This window comes from Acipenser ruthenus, chromosome 33, assembly GCF_902713425.1.
Source record: "Acipenser ruthenus chromosome 33, fAciRut3.2 maternal haplotype, whole genome shotgun sequence".
Classification (NCBI taxonomy): Eukaryota; Metazoa; Chordata; class Actinopteri; order Acipenseriformes; family Acipenseridae; genus Acipenser; species Acipenser ruthenus.
This window is the reverse complement of record NC_081221.1, coordinates 13,577,090-13,592,111: the sequence shown is the minus strand read 5'-3', so window position 1 is coordinate 13,592,111 and position 15,022 is coordinate 13,577,090. Positions and strand designations below refer to the sequence as shown.

The window sequence follows — 15,022 nt, the reverse complement described above, 5'->3', positions numbered from 1 at the left end:
CCACAAAACACAACACACGCCTCAGAGCTGCCCTCCCACAAAACACAACACACGCCTCAGAGCTGCCCTCCCACACCACACAACACACGCCTCAGAGCTGCCCTCCCACACCACACAACACACGCCTCAGAGCTGCCCTCCCACACCACACAACACACGCCTCAGAGCTGCCCTCCCACACAACACACGCCTCAGAGCTCCCCTCCCTCACCACACAACACACGCCTCAGAGCTGCCCTCCCACACAACACAACACACGCCTCAGAGCTGCCCTCCCTCACCACACAACACACGCCTCAGAGCTGCCCACCAGCACAGACCCACTGTGCAATCTGTGCAGTTTATCCACCACAGAAAGGCGGGGGGGGGGGGGGGGGGGGGGGGGGCAGAGAGGCAGGCAGGGAGAGAGGGAGGCTGGCACACATACCCGCAGGTTCAGCTTCTGCCTCAGATCCGCCACCTGGTCGGGGATGAGGCTGGCCAGCTCCTCGTGCTCCTCGAAGAAGTTCTTCTCGAAGGGGGGGTAATCGATCTGGAGAGAGAAACACCATCAGAGCGGACAGCGTGACTCAGTACAGTACAAAAAAAGACTTAAAAACCACCGGACAGAACGACAATCCATTAGCGTGTGCGATGCAATACCTCGGAGTGGTCGATAGGGGGCAGTGGGCAGATGATCCTCTTGGCGGGGGCGATGGGGTTCCCGTCGCTGTCGTACTCGATAGAATCCTCCTCCTCGTCCGCAGTCACCCCTGCCATTGGGTTCTCAGACATGTAGCGGAAATAGGCCTCCTGCAGGGGGAGACAGAGAGGCAGAGCTCACAATCAGAGCAGCGCAGACACAGGGCAAACGCTGCACTGTGCAGAGTCAAATTAACAAATGTAAGAAAATATGAATGTGACCAACGGGACTGTATAAGAGAGTGTAAAACAGCTGTTGCAAAATCTTTGCAGAATCTAGAGACACAGCAAGCAGAGTGTGTGAGAAAGGAAACAGGGGTAGTTTAAGGCCAGGGGTAATATTGATCAGTTATTTTGTAACTGTTAAAGCTGTGTGTTCTGTCTAGGAGTATAATCGCAATAACTGTGTTGTTTCTGTACTATAAGTAAATCGGGGATGTTAACTTTTAATAAAATGTAATCTGATTATTAAAATGTACCACTGTTCAAGACTTGTCATTGCTACTTAACAGTTCTAACTATTCATTAATAATACAAGGCTTAGGATATTTGATAACTATAAATAAATAAAACCACACTACCCCACACTGTTTACAGTGTTATAAACACACAGCACTGAGCGTGCAGTTTCTCTATATTGAGTGTGCACGCTTTTAACCCTATCCGGTCCATTGCCGGTCCAAACGGGTTTCTAGTCGTTTTTTCTCCGGAAAAAGCAGAGAAAACCATTCAATGGCCGAGTGGGAGCGACAGGAGCCGAGACAAGCCGAAAAAAAAAAAGGGGTATCTCATGATTAGTCATACCTGCCCCTGGCATTACATAGGGGCGGTCATAAGGAAACTGTCTGATACTGCATCAGCGCACAGAGACTATCACGGACATTTGCAGAGCTTTTTTGAGATGTTATAGTAATAAAATAATGACTTGGATCGCATTATTGAGGAGTTTGGTGATAAAACGAGTGATCAGGAGATGATTGATCGGTATGTACGACTATTATTATTATTATTATTATTATTATTATTATTATTATTATTATTATTATTATTATTATTTATTTCGATAGCGAACGAAAGGGTGGGGCGGGGCTGGAGATGCCTAGTGAGTGCTTTGTTGATATGCAGGGCCTTTTAAACCCGTTTGACTGGAAAAAAATACTTTTAAACAGCGCGTCTAAAATTAAGTGCGCGTGTGAAAATAAATTGGACCTGACGCGCCCGAGACGCGCACTTAATAAATGGACCGCAAAGGGTTAAAGTGAAATGGATTATCTGTACTGTTTCTAAACCTGCCAGTTTGTAATGTATTATTTAGTCCTCTGTATTGAGGGGTATGTTACTACATCATGTCAACAGATCTTAATCTTTCTACTTACTGCACTGAACACTTAAAACTCAAAATCATAATGCATCCAGACCCCAGGGTCTAACCAGCACCCTGCCTTGAAGACTACTCTGTTAATGAGATCAGGTTTGCTGATCCACGCTGATGCTCTGTTAATGAGGAGATCAGGTTTGCTGATCCACGCTGATGCTCTGTTAATGAGGAGATCAGGTTTGCTGATCCACGCTGATGCTCTGTTAATGAGATCAGGTTTGCTGATCCACGCTGATGCTCTGTTAATGAGATCAGGTTTGCTGATCCACGCTGATGCTCTGTTAATGAGGAGATCAGGTTTGCTGATCCATACTGATGCTCTCTGTTAATGAGATCAGGTTTGCTGATCCACGCTGATGCTCTGTTAATGAGGAGATCAGGTTTGCTGATCCACGCTGATGCTCTGTTAATGAGATCAGGTTTGCTGATCCACGCTGATGCTCTGTTAATGAGGAGATCAGGTTTGCTGATCCACGCTGATGCTCTGTTAATGAGGAGATCAGGTTTGCTGATCCACGCTGATGCTCTGTTAATGAGATCAGGTTTGCTGATCCACGCTGATGCTCTGTTAATGAGATCAGGTTTGCTGATCCACGCTGATGCTCTGTTAATGAGGAGATCAGGTTTGCTGATCCACGCTGATGCTCTGTTAATGAGGAGATCAGGTTTGCTGATCCATACTGATGCTCTCTGTTAATGAGATCAGGTTTGCTGATCCACGCTGATGCTCTGTTAATGAGGAGATCAGGTTTGCTGATCCACGCTGATGCTCTGTTAATGAGATCAGGTTTGCTGATCCACGCTGATGCTCTGTTAATGAGGAGATCAGGTTTGCTGATCCACGCTGATGCTCTGTTAATGAGATCAGGTTTGCTGATCCACGCTGATGCTCTGTTAATGAGGAGATCAGGTTTGCTGATCCACGCTGATGCTCTGTTAATGAGGAGATCAGGTTTGCTGATCCATACTGATGCTCTCTGTTAATGAGATCAGGTTTGCTGATCCACGCTGATGCTCTGTTAATGAGGAGATCAGGTTTGCTGATCCACGCTGATGCTCTGTTAATGAGGAGATCAGGTTTGCTGATCCATACTGATGCTCTCTGTTAATGAGATCAGGTTTGCTGATCCACGCTGATGCTCTGTTAATGAGGAGATCAGGTTTGCTGATCCATACTGATGCTCTCTGTTAATGAGATCAGTTTTGCTGATCCACGCTGATGCTCTGTTAATGAGGAGATCAGGTTTACTGATCCATGTTGATGCTCTGTTAATGAGGCGATCAGGTTTGCTGTCCACTCGCTGCTACAACTGTTTAAATAACGCACCTGTCATTTTTCTTTTCATTGTTAACGTCCTGACAACTTTTTACACATAGAACTTTAAAGTCTGTTTCAAAGCTCTTTTCAAAATGTCCGCTCTAGTGCCCTGGGGTTTGAGATCTGTCCTCTAAATCACTGCAGGAAGAGTGATTACCACGTCATGGATCATTACTGCTGTGTTACACAACGTGGGCAATAATCCTTACACTAGCAGTGCACTAGAGCAGACATTTTGAAACAGACAGGATGTTACAATGAAAAGAAAAAATGACAGGTACGAAGTTTAAACAGTTGTTGCAACACGTGGGGACGGGTAACGCTAGATTTTTTGGAACCCCGCTACTTACTCTAAGGATTGAGAGCATGCAAGTCCACCAAAATGTGACAAATCTACCAAAAGACGCATCTGAGAGCTCAATTCAAAAGGAGAAGCTGCTGTTTTCAATGATTTTGTTTGCAGATACAGAAGTGCAGAGTTTAAGATTAAACTGAAAACATTTAACCAATTTATGATGTACATTCTTACTGGTGGGCAACAATAATGAGAAAAAATGATGTTTTAAATGAAGTGAGCTGAAGAAGAAGGTGGTGGAGGAGAAGAAGGAGGAGGAGGAGGAGGAGGAGAAGAAGAAGGAGGAGGAGGAGAAGGAGGAGAAGAAAGAGAAGAAGGAGGAGAAAGAGAAGGAGAAGGAGGAGAAAGAGAAGGAGGAGAAGAAGGAGAAGGAGGGAGAAGGAGGGAGAAGGAGAAGAAGGAGGAGGAGGAGGAGGAGGGAGGAGGAGGGAGGAGGAGAAGAAGGAGAAGAAGGAGGAGGAGGAGAAGGAGGAGAAGGAGGAGGGAGAAGGAGAAGAAGGAGGAGAAGGAGCAGGAGGAGGAGGAGAAGGAGGAGGAGAAGGAGGAGAAGGAGGAGAAGGAGCAGGAGGAGGAGGAGAAGGAGGAGGAGAAGGAGGGAGGAGGAGAAGGAGAAGGAGGAGGAGGTAGGAGGAGAAGAAGGAGGAGAAGGAGGAGAAGAAGGAGGAGAAGGAGGAGGAGAAGAAGGAGAAGGAGGAGAAGGAGGGAGGAGGAGAAGGAGAAGGAGGAGGAGAAGGAGGGAGGAGGAGAAGGAGAAGGAGGAGGAGGTAGGAGGAGAAGAAGGAGGAGAAGGAGGAGAAGAAGGAGGAGAAGGAGGAGGAGAAGAAGGAGAAGGAGGAGAAGGAGGGAGGAGGAGAAGAAGAAGAAGAAGAAGGAGGGAGGAGGAGGAGAAGAAGGAGGAGAAGAAAGAAGAAGGAGAAGAAGAACCCTAACAATGCAAATGCTTTTGAAATGTTTCTGTTTGACAATATGGAAGAAATGCTGCGTGTCACACTCACATGGTCATCTTCCTCCTCAATGTCATCGCGAATACCCCTGGAAAAAACAAGCAGAGAAACAAGCTTCCCTGCAACTCGGCCATCAATCAACTGCACCCCGTCCCGGTCCCCCAGTCCCCATCCCCCAGTCCCCACCACAACACAGACCCAGCACAGCGCCTCACACTGGGGAGGCCGGGAAGTGCAGCACACAGCAACATGGTTTATCACTGCCTGTCGCACTAACCTATAGCACATTCAGAAAGGCTGCCCCCTCCCTGCCTGCCTCCCCACAGTGACGAGGCACAGCTACACAGCTGCTGTAAGACCAGTGTCAGAGCCAGGTAGTCTACAGAATTAAATGAACTCCCAAAAAGCACTGAGACTGGATGAGGACGAGGCCTTGCTGTTGCTGCTGTGTGAAAGGGTGCACATCAGAGACAGGCACGCAGCTCCCTTTGCAAACCGACATGTTTCAAGCTTAATTCTACTCCTGATGACGTTCAGAAGGTTTGACAATATTTAAAAAGGTGTAGTGCCTAAGGTTTTCCTGTCCTTTAGCAGGCGTGGTACCTTTTCACACGTACGTAATGATATGTGGAATCGAATGTGAACGTCCTGTTTCTAACAAGCACAAGCTGTGATTCTGTTAAGACTTACTTTGTATTTTTCTTTTCTTTGTCTTTTTCTTCAAGTCTTCTCATATCTTTGGCAGCCTGGTCCTGAACTCAACAACAGGGAGAGAAAACAAATCAGCCCACAGCCACAGAGAGCAGGATGGTGGGGGGGGAACTGAACTACAAAATCTTTCAGGGGAATCGGGCCGTACACTACGTGCCAGTATTAACAAGCAGGGTGGCACGCAGGCGCCTCCACTGTACCCTGTTGCCTGGCACGGTGATTAAGGGACCCCTGTGCGGGAATGCTGCTCTACCGTACCTCCACTTCAGCCATGAAGGCATCCAGGGGGTCCTCCTCGCTGTCCGAGCCCCCGGTTCTGTTCTGGAACTGCTGCCGAGTCGGGGAGTTCTCAGCAGGGATGTAGGGCAGGTCCATACTGCTGGAGTCCTCCTCATCATCCTCAAAGTACCTGCAGAGAGCACACCGAGTCACACACAGAGATACAAAGAGTCACACAGAGAGATACACACAGAGTCACACAGAGTGACACAGAGATGCACAGAATCACACAGAGATGCACAGAGTCACACAGAGTGACACAGAGATGCACAGAGTCACACAGAGATGCACACCGAGGCACACAGAGTGACACAGAGATGCACAGAATCACACAGAGATGCACAGAGTGACACAGAGATGCACAGAGTCACACAGAGATGCACACCGAGTCACACACAGAGATACATAGAGTCACACAGAGAGGCAGAGTCACGCAGAGAGATACACACAGAGATGCACAGAGATGCACAGAGAGATACACACAGAGTGACACAGAGAGGCACAGAGTCACACAGAGAGGCACAGAGTGACACAGAGAGGCACAGAGTGACACAGAGAGGCACAGAGTCACACAGAGAGGCACAGAGTGACACAGAGAGGCACAGAGTGACACAGAGAGGCACAGAGTCACACAGAGAGGCACAGAGTCACACAGAGAGGCACAGAGTCACACAGAGAGGCACAGAGTCACGCACAGAGATACACACACACACACACACACACACACACACACAGAGTCACGCAGAGAGAAACACAGAATCACTCAGAGTGTCACCAGAGTGTCACACAGGCACATGCAGACACACTGTGGGGTTCTTTAAGCTGTCCGATATCCAGGTAACTATACCAAAACTATATGATTTTGCTGTTTACTACAGCTGTGTTAAAGTTTAGCATTTAAACCCAAGCCACATTTTAAACCTTTTTATGGTTCTCTGAAATAGAAGCTCATGTATGAATAAGCATGTTAACCATGCCAGTGTAAGGGTTATCTATTTGATATTCATTATCCATCTCAGTCTACTCCACACGCAACAGTGTTGTACACCTGCGGTCTCATTCTCATTGTTCTCTACTGCTCCCTGGATTGCAGTGCTTATCTCCCGATACAGGAGCAGTGACGCAGACACTCACGCGTTCTCCTCGTCCAGGTTGGCTCTCTTCGATCCAATCTTATAGAACGCTGGGAGCTGCTGCCCCTTCCCATAGACCCCCGTTGACGGGGGTGGGAATGCAGAGTGGGACCCCTTCTGGGCTTTGGGCTCCTCCTTCTTCCCTGAGGCCAGGGCAAACCCCCCAAAACCAAAGCCACGCTTGCCCTCCGACCCGCCTTTATTCCAGTTCATGGCTCCTGTGCAGTTGAGTGAAGCTGAGAGAGAGAGAGAGAGAGAGAGAGAGAGAGAGAGAGAGAGAGAGAGAGAGAGAGAGAGAGAGGAGAGAGGAGAGAGTTAACAACTCAATTGTGAGCTTCACTGAATTCTTTAGCTCTTTCAGCACTATGTACCTTTAGCAAATTGACTGCCCTTCTATGGGCGTTTATAAATGATATGCTCATCCACAACCTCAAAAAGACTTGATCAGAATTCTACACTCTAATGGGGCAGCAGTGTAGAGCAGTGGTTAAGGCTCTGGACTCTTGACCGGAGGGTCGTGGGTTCAATCCCAGGTGGGGACACTGCTGCTGTACCCTTGAGCAAGGTACTTCACCTAGATTGCTCCAGTAAAAACCCAACTGTATAAACGGGTAATTGTATGTAAAAATAATGTGATATCTTGTAACAATTGTAAGTCGCCCTGGATAAGGGCGTCTGCTAAGAAATAAATAATAATAATAATTCTAAAACTATAAGGAACAAAGTCAGGCAGACAATAATTTCAGCTGGTGCCTTTGTGTGCTGAAACATGCCAAATTGCCAAATTTAAACCAATTAGAAATTGGAACCCCTTCTAACACAGCGGTAGCTCCCTTTGCATCTCGGTGGGAGCCAGCACGGGTTGTATTGTGATCCGATTCAGATTTATTCTTACAATGTCGGTGCAACGCTGCTTTTCTTAGTAATTTGTGTGAAGCGCTTGTGTCTCACAGCCTCGCTGATACTAGAATACGCCAGGAATAAACAGCAGGCAGCCCGCCAGGAATATTTAGCAATCAACCTGACTGGCGTGGATCTCAAACCAGGAAACAAAACAACAGGTGGTGTGTAGGGTTACCAGACTTCGTTTTTTTTTTTTTTTTGTCCCAGTCAAAAACAGTAAAAATGTTAAATCATCCTGGTTTTGCTATTTTGTAATCACATGTTTTTATCAGTACAAAACTGTAGTAATAAAGAAATGTAAAATATTTATAAATATTCCCAACAAAATGAACTGCAATATTTTAAATCAATATGTATCCAAGGTCTGATACACACACACGCTAGTTTTGGTTTTTTTTATTTACCCTACAGGTGCGCAACAGATCGGATTCTGTCTGGATTATCAGAAGGATGTGTTTTTCAAGAATCAACCGATCAACACCTCAGACAGGCAACTGTCCTGGGATTGAGAAAGGTCGTATTTTCTTTATTTATACAGTTCACTGTCCATGGATTGGCAACACGGTTATATTTAGCATTCTATAAAAAAAAACCTTTTTATAAAACGTGTAGTTTGCATTTTCAATTCGTGTTGAGCCACAAATACAACCGGGGCCTATTTGAAAAAACAGAAAATACGCAGCCGAGGAGAATTAAAGTGAACGGTATTTGAAGCTTTCTGGTTAGCTGGACACTCACAATAAACACTGTAATGGTATCAGCGATTTTTTTTTTTTTAATCTCACGCACTCAGTCTGTATTTTTTATTGTTATTTATTTTTTATGACCGTGTCGCCAGCTTTGTGCTGTTGTCTGCCGTGTCATATTTTTTTTGCATTTCATTCGTTAATAAATACACACTGGTCACTAAAATCTCTTCTAATTCCGAACAAACCCCACAATCTGAATTTTAAACCCCCAGCCCCGAAATTTAACATGAATTACCTGTTTGTAAATGTGCGAGTCTTGTTTATATCAGAACCCACAATCCGTCCCTCAAGATGTGTCTTACGTCACGGAAAGCTTGCGCACTACATCACGGATGAACAATACGTCACATATGAGCGACACCAGGCTATCTATTATTATTACACCCTGTAACAAATATATATATATATATTTTTTTGGTTCCTGGGTAGTAAGTGTTATTTCCTAATTGCTTATGCCTCAAAAGTATAGAAAATGGCTATTATTCCCCACAAACTTTGCTTTTGTGACCAGGACAGTGATATTTTGAAATTTACCTATTTTCCAGAACATTCCAGATAGATTCAGTGCTGAGTAACTTCTAGAACTTTCTAGAACTTTCCAGTCATATAAATAGTAGTATAAATACAGGGGCCTTAAGCCCACCAGTTCAGTTTAGTTCCAGCTGCCTAAGTGGATACATATCTGCATTTTTCTGAGATGGCATCAAGAGGCTGCAAGCATCCGGCAGACGCATTTTGCCAATTTATCAAGACAAGAGCGAAAAAGTTCTCCGTGGAAGCATCTGCTAAGATGTGTGAGGCCTACAAGGCATATTTCGGCATGCCTGTCGGGGATCAAGACAAACCCTGGGCACCTCATTTCAGCTGCGAGCACTGCAAAAAAACTCTGGAAGGTAAGATGGACAACTGTTGCTCGGAATTTTGTTATAAAATTTGTTAAAACTTTTAAAATTGTAAAAGTTTTTAATTTTAAAATGTTTTACAATTTTCAATGTTATTGAAAAAATATATCATATATGAAAAATGTTGCGAGAATCTCTTACACATTAGTCATGGGTGAAATAAATGTATTTTTGTAGGATGGTACAGAGGGGAAAAGAGAGCCATGAAGTTCGCTATCCCAAGAATTTGGCGGGAACCCACTGACCACTCAAGCAACTGCTACTTCTGCATGGTGGACCCTTCCAAGCGGACCGAGTTCTCTGTGGGGAGGAACAACGTCAAGTGGGAGCCACTGGTGGACCCCCGGAAGGTGCTGATGCCACCACTGCACATCAAATTGGGCCTTATGAAACAATTTGTCAGAGCTCTAGATAAGGAGTCGGCAGCCTTCAAGTACCTTCAAGACTTCTTCCCTAAGCTGTCTGAGGCAAAGGTCAAAGCCGGTGTCTTCGTCGGACCACAGATAAAGAAGATCCTGGAGTGCAATGAATTCCCCAAGAAGCTCACTAGTAAGGAGAAAGCGGCTTGGAACAGCTTTGTCGCAGTGGTTCGGGGCTTCCTGGGCAATCACAAGGCCGAAAACTATGTGGAGCTGGTTGAGACTCTGGTGAAGAACTACGGCACAATGGGCTGTAGGATGTCCCTCAAAGTCCATATCCTTGATGCTCATCTTGATAAATTCAAGGAGAACATGGGAGCGTACTCGGAGGAGCAAGGCGAGCGCTTCCACCAGGATATACTGGATTTTGAACGCCGCTACCAAGGACAGTATAACAAGAACATGATGGGAGACTACATTTGGGGGCTGATTCGTGAAAGTGATTTACAGTATAATCGTAAATCTCGAAAAACTAATCACTTCTAAATCTTTTGTAGTCATTTTTGTATTACTTTAGTATAAATACATGTTAATTTGGATTCATATGTTGTTTTTTTCTGACTTTATGTGAACGAAAAGACACAAATTTGCCCGTTTTCTCATTGAAAATAGGTAAATTTCAAAATATCACTGTCCTGGTCACAAAAGCAAAGTTTGTGGGGAATAATAGCCATTTTCTATACTTTTGAGGCATAAGCAATTAGGAAATAACACTTACTACCCAGGAACAAAAATTGTGTTACATAGTAGTATTATTATTATTATTATTATTATTATTATTATTATTATTATTATTATTATTATTATTATTATCCAGGGCAACTTACAATTATTACAATTAGGAGGTTGTGTGGTCCAGTGGTTAAAGAAAAGGGCTTGTAACCAGGAGGTCCCCGGTTCAAATCCCACCTCAGCCACTGACTCATTGTGTGACCCTGAGCAAGTCACTTCACCTCCTTGTGCTCCGTCTTTCGGGTGAGACGTAGTTGTAAGTGACTCTGCAGGTTAGGGTCAGGGTACGGGCTATACCAATCCTCCCTCTTTGGCGGGGTTAGGGTCAGGGTACGGGCTATACCAATCCTCCCTCGTTTGCGGGGTAAGGGTCAGGGTACGGGCTATACCAATCCTCCCTCGTTTGCGGGGTTAGGGTCAGGGTACGGGCTATACCAATCCTCCCTCTTTGGCGGGGTTAGGGTCAGGGTACGGGCTATACCAATCCCCTCGTTTGCGGGGTTAGGGTCAGGGTACGGGCTATACCAATCCTCCCTCGTTTGCGGGGTTAGGGTCAGGGTACGGGCTATACCAATCCTCCCTCGTTTGCGGGGTTAGGGTCAGGGTACGGGCTATACCAATCCTCCCTCTTTGGCGGGGTTAGGGTCAGGGTACGGGCTATACCAATCCCCTCGTTTGCGGGGTTAGGGTCAGGGTACGGGCTATACCAATCCTCCCTCGTTTGCGGGGTTAGGGTCAGGGTACGGGCTATACCAATCCTCCCTCGTTTGCGGGGTTAGGGTCAGGGTACGGGCTATACCAATCCTCCCTCGTTTGCGGGGTTAGGGTCAGGGTACGGGCTATACCAATCCTCCCTCGTTTGCGGGGTTAGGGTCAGGGTACGGGCTATACCAATCCTCCCTCGTTTGTGGGGTTAGGGTCAGGGTACGGGCTATACCAATCCTCCCTCGTTTGCGGGGTTAGGGTCAGGGTACGGGCTATACCAATCCTCCCTCGTTTGCGGGGTAAGGGTCAGGGTACGGGCTATACCAATCCTCCCTCGTTTGCGGGGTTTTGTCTCGTTTTGTTGTAAATGAGATTTCATGCGTGTCATTAAACAGTGACCAGCACTGGTTCAAACGGACTAGCTTTTTCAGACAAGAGGCTAGAAGGCTGCTAAAAAAAAACACTCAATTTTCAGCCCTACTGTAACATTATAAAGTCAACAGACTTCGTTCTTCACAGATCTAAAAAAAAAAAAAAAAAAAACAATTGTGTTTGTGTTTGTTTTTTTCTAGAACCATATAATATCTAAAGAACGGTGTTTTTTATGTAATGATTGATTATAGCTAATATTTGCTTCATAAAAAATTACGTATTTGTTAAAAAAAAAAAATACAATATTTTTAATGAGAAAAAATAAACTGAAACAATGGCCAGTGTTGACTTCGTGCCGTACGGCTTAGCTGGTGAGGGCTGTGGCTGCGTTCACGCAGATCATTCTGCGCAGACTCGGACCAGTTTAGCCAATGATCTTCCAAGAATGACCCCCGTGAGCGCGCCCATTGGCTAAATGAGTCTGCGCAGAGTCTGATTTACAGACAAGCGATCCAATAAGAATCGGGATCCAGCGACTCCCGCCTCGTCATTGACAAATAGGCAACGCCTCCGCTGCGCCCTTGCGAGCGGCGGGGCCGGTTTACGGCTCTGCGGTAAAATAAATACATATTTAAGAGGCTTAAAAAGAGGCGAGAGCGGTGAGTTTGGGATACTCGGACCGAGGCTTTTCTTTATGTATTTATATGTTTTTTTAAATTGCAGTTAGTAAGCAGTGCAGTTCAGAGCGCCGCGAAGGTATATCGTGCCTGTAATAATATTTTATAAACACAACATGGCTGCATAATTAATCCTCACATTTCTAGAACAATTCTCTGCTCCACAGTCGCGGCCTTGCTGATCGTCTCCAGGCTTAGTTATTAATAAGGGGCCAAACAAAAATCCCCCAATTGCTGTTTTGATTTTAATTTAATACAATTTAATGCCACCTCCTGAGGTACCCGCAAATAAAACGGGCTGGTAAACGTTTAAACCCTCTTTAGAAATCCTCTATTTATCCAAAACATACTGCTGTAGTAGTATTGACAACCGGTTGCGCGTCTGTATTGCAGTAGTGTTGTATCCTGACTGATTGATCAAACTGGGAAGGCATAGTGAATTAAAATAAACAGTATGTTTTTATTATTTTACTGTTAAAAATGAAGGTGCCATTGTAACCTTATGTCGAGTTTTGCTTTCCTCGTTACAGCTGAAGGCAGAAATGCAGCCGGTTGATCCAATGCAAGTAGCATTGGATTGAAATGATTATATAACTCTGCAGAAAGACACATTGCAAAAGCTAGACAGGCAGGCTGCGTCCAAACGGCAGGTTCAGATTGCAAGCGCTAGTCTCTAACGAGTCGCCTAAGCCACGTCTCGCCGCTGAGATGTCACAGTGTTTACTAACCTCAGGTCTGTGACAGCCGGTGAGAAAGCAATATCCCTCCAGAGCTGTGCTGTAAAGATGCAACGCAGCTCATTAACACAGACTGTTAATGGGCAGGATATCAGAACTGATTTCTAATGCACTTTTAATTTGAATCCATGTGTGTATACAGATATCAATATGCATGTGATTTGTGCAGTAAATACTTTTTCTTTTTTTTGTAATCCATAGGTTTGTCATTTTTGTGCAACACTAAGAACACTCCCCTTGGCCGTCGAGGGTAAGTATTGCCGTTTGCATCGGATCCCATCTGTGTTTTCAGCTTTAAGATCCAATCACAGCCCTGGAATGGATGCTGTAGTGCAGGGCTGTCCAATCACAGCCCTGGAATGGATGCTGTAGTGCAGCGGTGTCCAATCACAGCCCTGGAATGGATGCTGTAGTGCAGCGGTGTCCAATCACAGCCCTGGAATGGATGCTGTAGTGCAGCGGTGTCCAATCACAGCCCTGGAATGGATGCTGTAGTGCAGCGGTGTCCAATCACAGCCCTGGAATGGATGCTGTAGTGCAGCGCTGTCCAATCACAGCCCTGGAATGGATGCTGTAGTGCAGCGCTGTCCAATCACAGCCCTGGAATGGATACTGTAGTAGTGCAGCGGTGTCCAATCACAGCCCTGGAATGGATGCTGTAGTGCAGCGCTGTCCAATCACAGCCCTGGAATGGATGCTGTAGTGCAGCGCTGTCCAATCACAGCCCTGGAATGGATACTGTAGTAGTGCAGCGGTGTCCAATCACAGCCCTGGAATGGATTCTGTAGTGCAGCGCTGTCCAATCACAGCCCTGGAATGGATACTGTAGTGCAGCGGTGTCCAATCACAGCCCTGGAATGGATGCTGTAGTGCAGCGGTGTCCAATCACAGCCCTGGAATGGATTCTGTAGTGCAGGGCTGTCCAATTACAGCCCTGGAATGGATGCTGTAGTGCAGCGGTGTCCAATCACAGCCCTGGAATGGATGCTGTAGTGCAGCGGTGTCCAATCACAGCCCTGGAATGGATGCTGTAGTGCAGCGGTGTCCAGTCACAGCCCTGGAATGGATGCTGTAGTGCAGCGGTGTCCAGTCACAGCCCTGGAATGGATGCTGTAGTGCAGCGGTGTCCAATCACAGCCCTGGAATGGATGCTGTAGTGCAGCGGTGTCCAATCACAGCCCTGGAATGGATGCTGTAGTGCAGCGGTGTCCAATCACAGCCCTGGAATGGATGCTGTAGTGCAGCGGTGTCCAGTCACAGCCCTGGAATGGATGCTGTAGTGCAGCGGTGTCCAATCACAGCCCTGGAATGGATGCTGTAGTGCAGCGGTGTCCAATCACAGCCCTGGAATGGATGCTGTAGTGCAGGGGTGTCCAATCACAGCCCTGGAATGGATGCTGTAGTGCAGCGGTGTCCAATCACAGCCCTGGAATGGATGCTGTAGTGCAGGGCTGTCCAATCACAGCCCTGGAATGGATGCTGTAGTGCAGCGGTGTCCAATCACAGCCCTGGAATGGATGTTGTAGTGCAGCGGTGTCCAATCACAGCCCTGGAATGGATGCTGTAGTGCAGCGGTGTCCAATCACAGCCCTGGAATGGATGTTGTAGTGCAGCGGTGTCCAATCACAGCCCTGGAATGGATGCTGTAGTGCAGCGGTGTCCAATCACAGCCCTGGAATGGATGCTGTAGTGCAGCGGTGTCCAATCACAGCCCTGGAATGGAGTTGAATATTTCAAATATGCAACACATCCGCAAATCCGAAAGCAAAACGGCAGATTAAAGATTTTAAAACTGGAATTAATTAATTTTTTTTTCTAAGTAAACAGACCCTCATCATCATATCATGATCATCATCATAATAATTGCATACATATTTGATCAATTTTATCGAAAAATACCAATATGTTATAAGTAAGTCACATTATAATATTAAATATATCTGAAGTAACTTGTGAGTGTTTTTTAGGTTGGTGTTTAAAACCCCAGCTTGCTGCATTTCTACAGGACCTTGGTGTCTCCTTGGCCT

General features: G+C 46.0%; 3 protein-coding genes across 6 annotated transcripts in view; 2 read left to right on the top strand and 1 right to left on the bottom strand.

Moving 5' to 3' along the window:
- Positions 1–8,775, bottom strand: part of LOC117416420 (ATP-dependent RNA helicase DDX42) — a 24,218-nt gene extending 15,443 nt beyond the window's left edge. The window contains exons 1-7 of the mRNA XM_034027468.3: positions 8,687–8,775; positions 6,801–7,035; positions 5,646–5,796; positions 5,367–5,428; positions 4,728–4,764; positions 643–792; positions 428–532 (exon numbers count right to left, since the gene is read on the bottom strand). Of these exons, the coding sequence (XP_033883359.2) occupies positions 428–532; positions 643–792; positions 4,728–4,764; positions 5,367–5,428; positions 5,646–5,796; positions 6,801–7,012 (717 nt within the window). The 5' untranslated portion in view covers positions 7,013–7,035; positions 8,687–8,775. The remainder of the gene's footprint in view (positions 1–427; positions 533–642; positions 793–4,727; positions 4,765–5,366; positions 5,429–5,645; positions 5,797–6,800; positions 7,036–8,686) is intronic.
- strada (STE20 related adaptor alpha) overlaps positions 8,194–15,022 on the top strand; it is a 20,976-nt gene continuing 14,147 nt past the window's right edge. Inside the window, exons 1-2 of one of the 4 annotated variants that reach the window (XM_034027454.3) lie at positions 8,194–8,216; positions 13,197–13,245. The gene's annotated coding sequence lies outside the window, so the exon portion shown is untranslated. The other 3 variants (XM_034027453.3, XM_034027455.3, XM_059006633.1) reach the window with 3 other exon arrangements.
- LOC131704953 (uncharacterized) lies at positions 8,778–10,491 on the top strand. Its single transcript, XM_059006635.1, has 2 exons — positions 8,778–9,344; positions 9,531–10,491. Exons 1-2 carry the CDS (start codon positions 9,149–9,151, stop codon positions 10,256–10,258), a joined length of 924 nt encoding a protein of 307 aa, XP_058862618.1. The 5' UTR covers positions 8,778–9,148; the 3' UTR covers positions 10,259–10,491.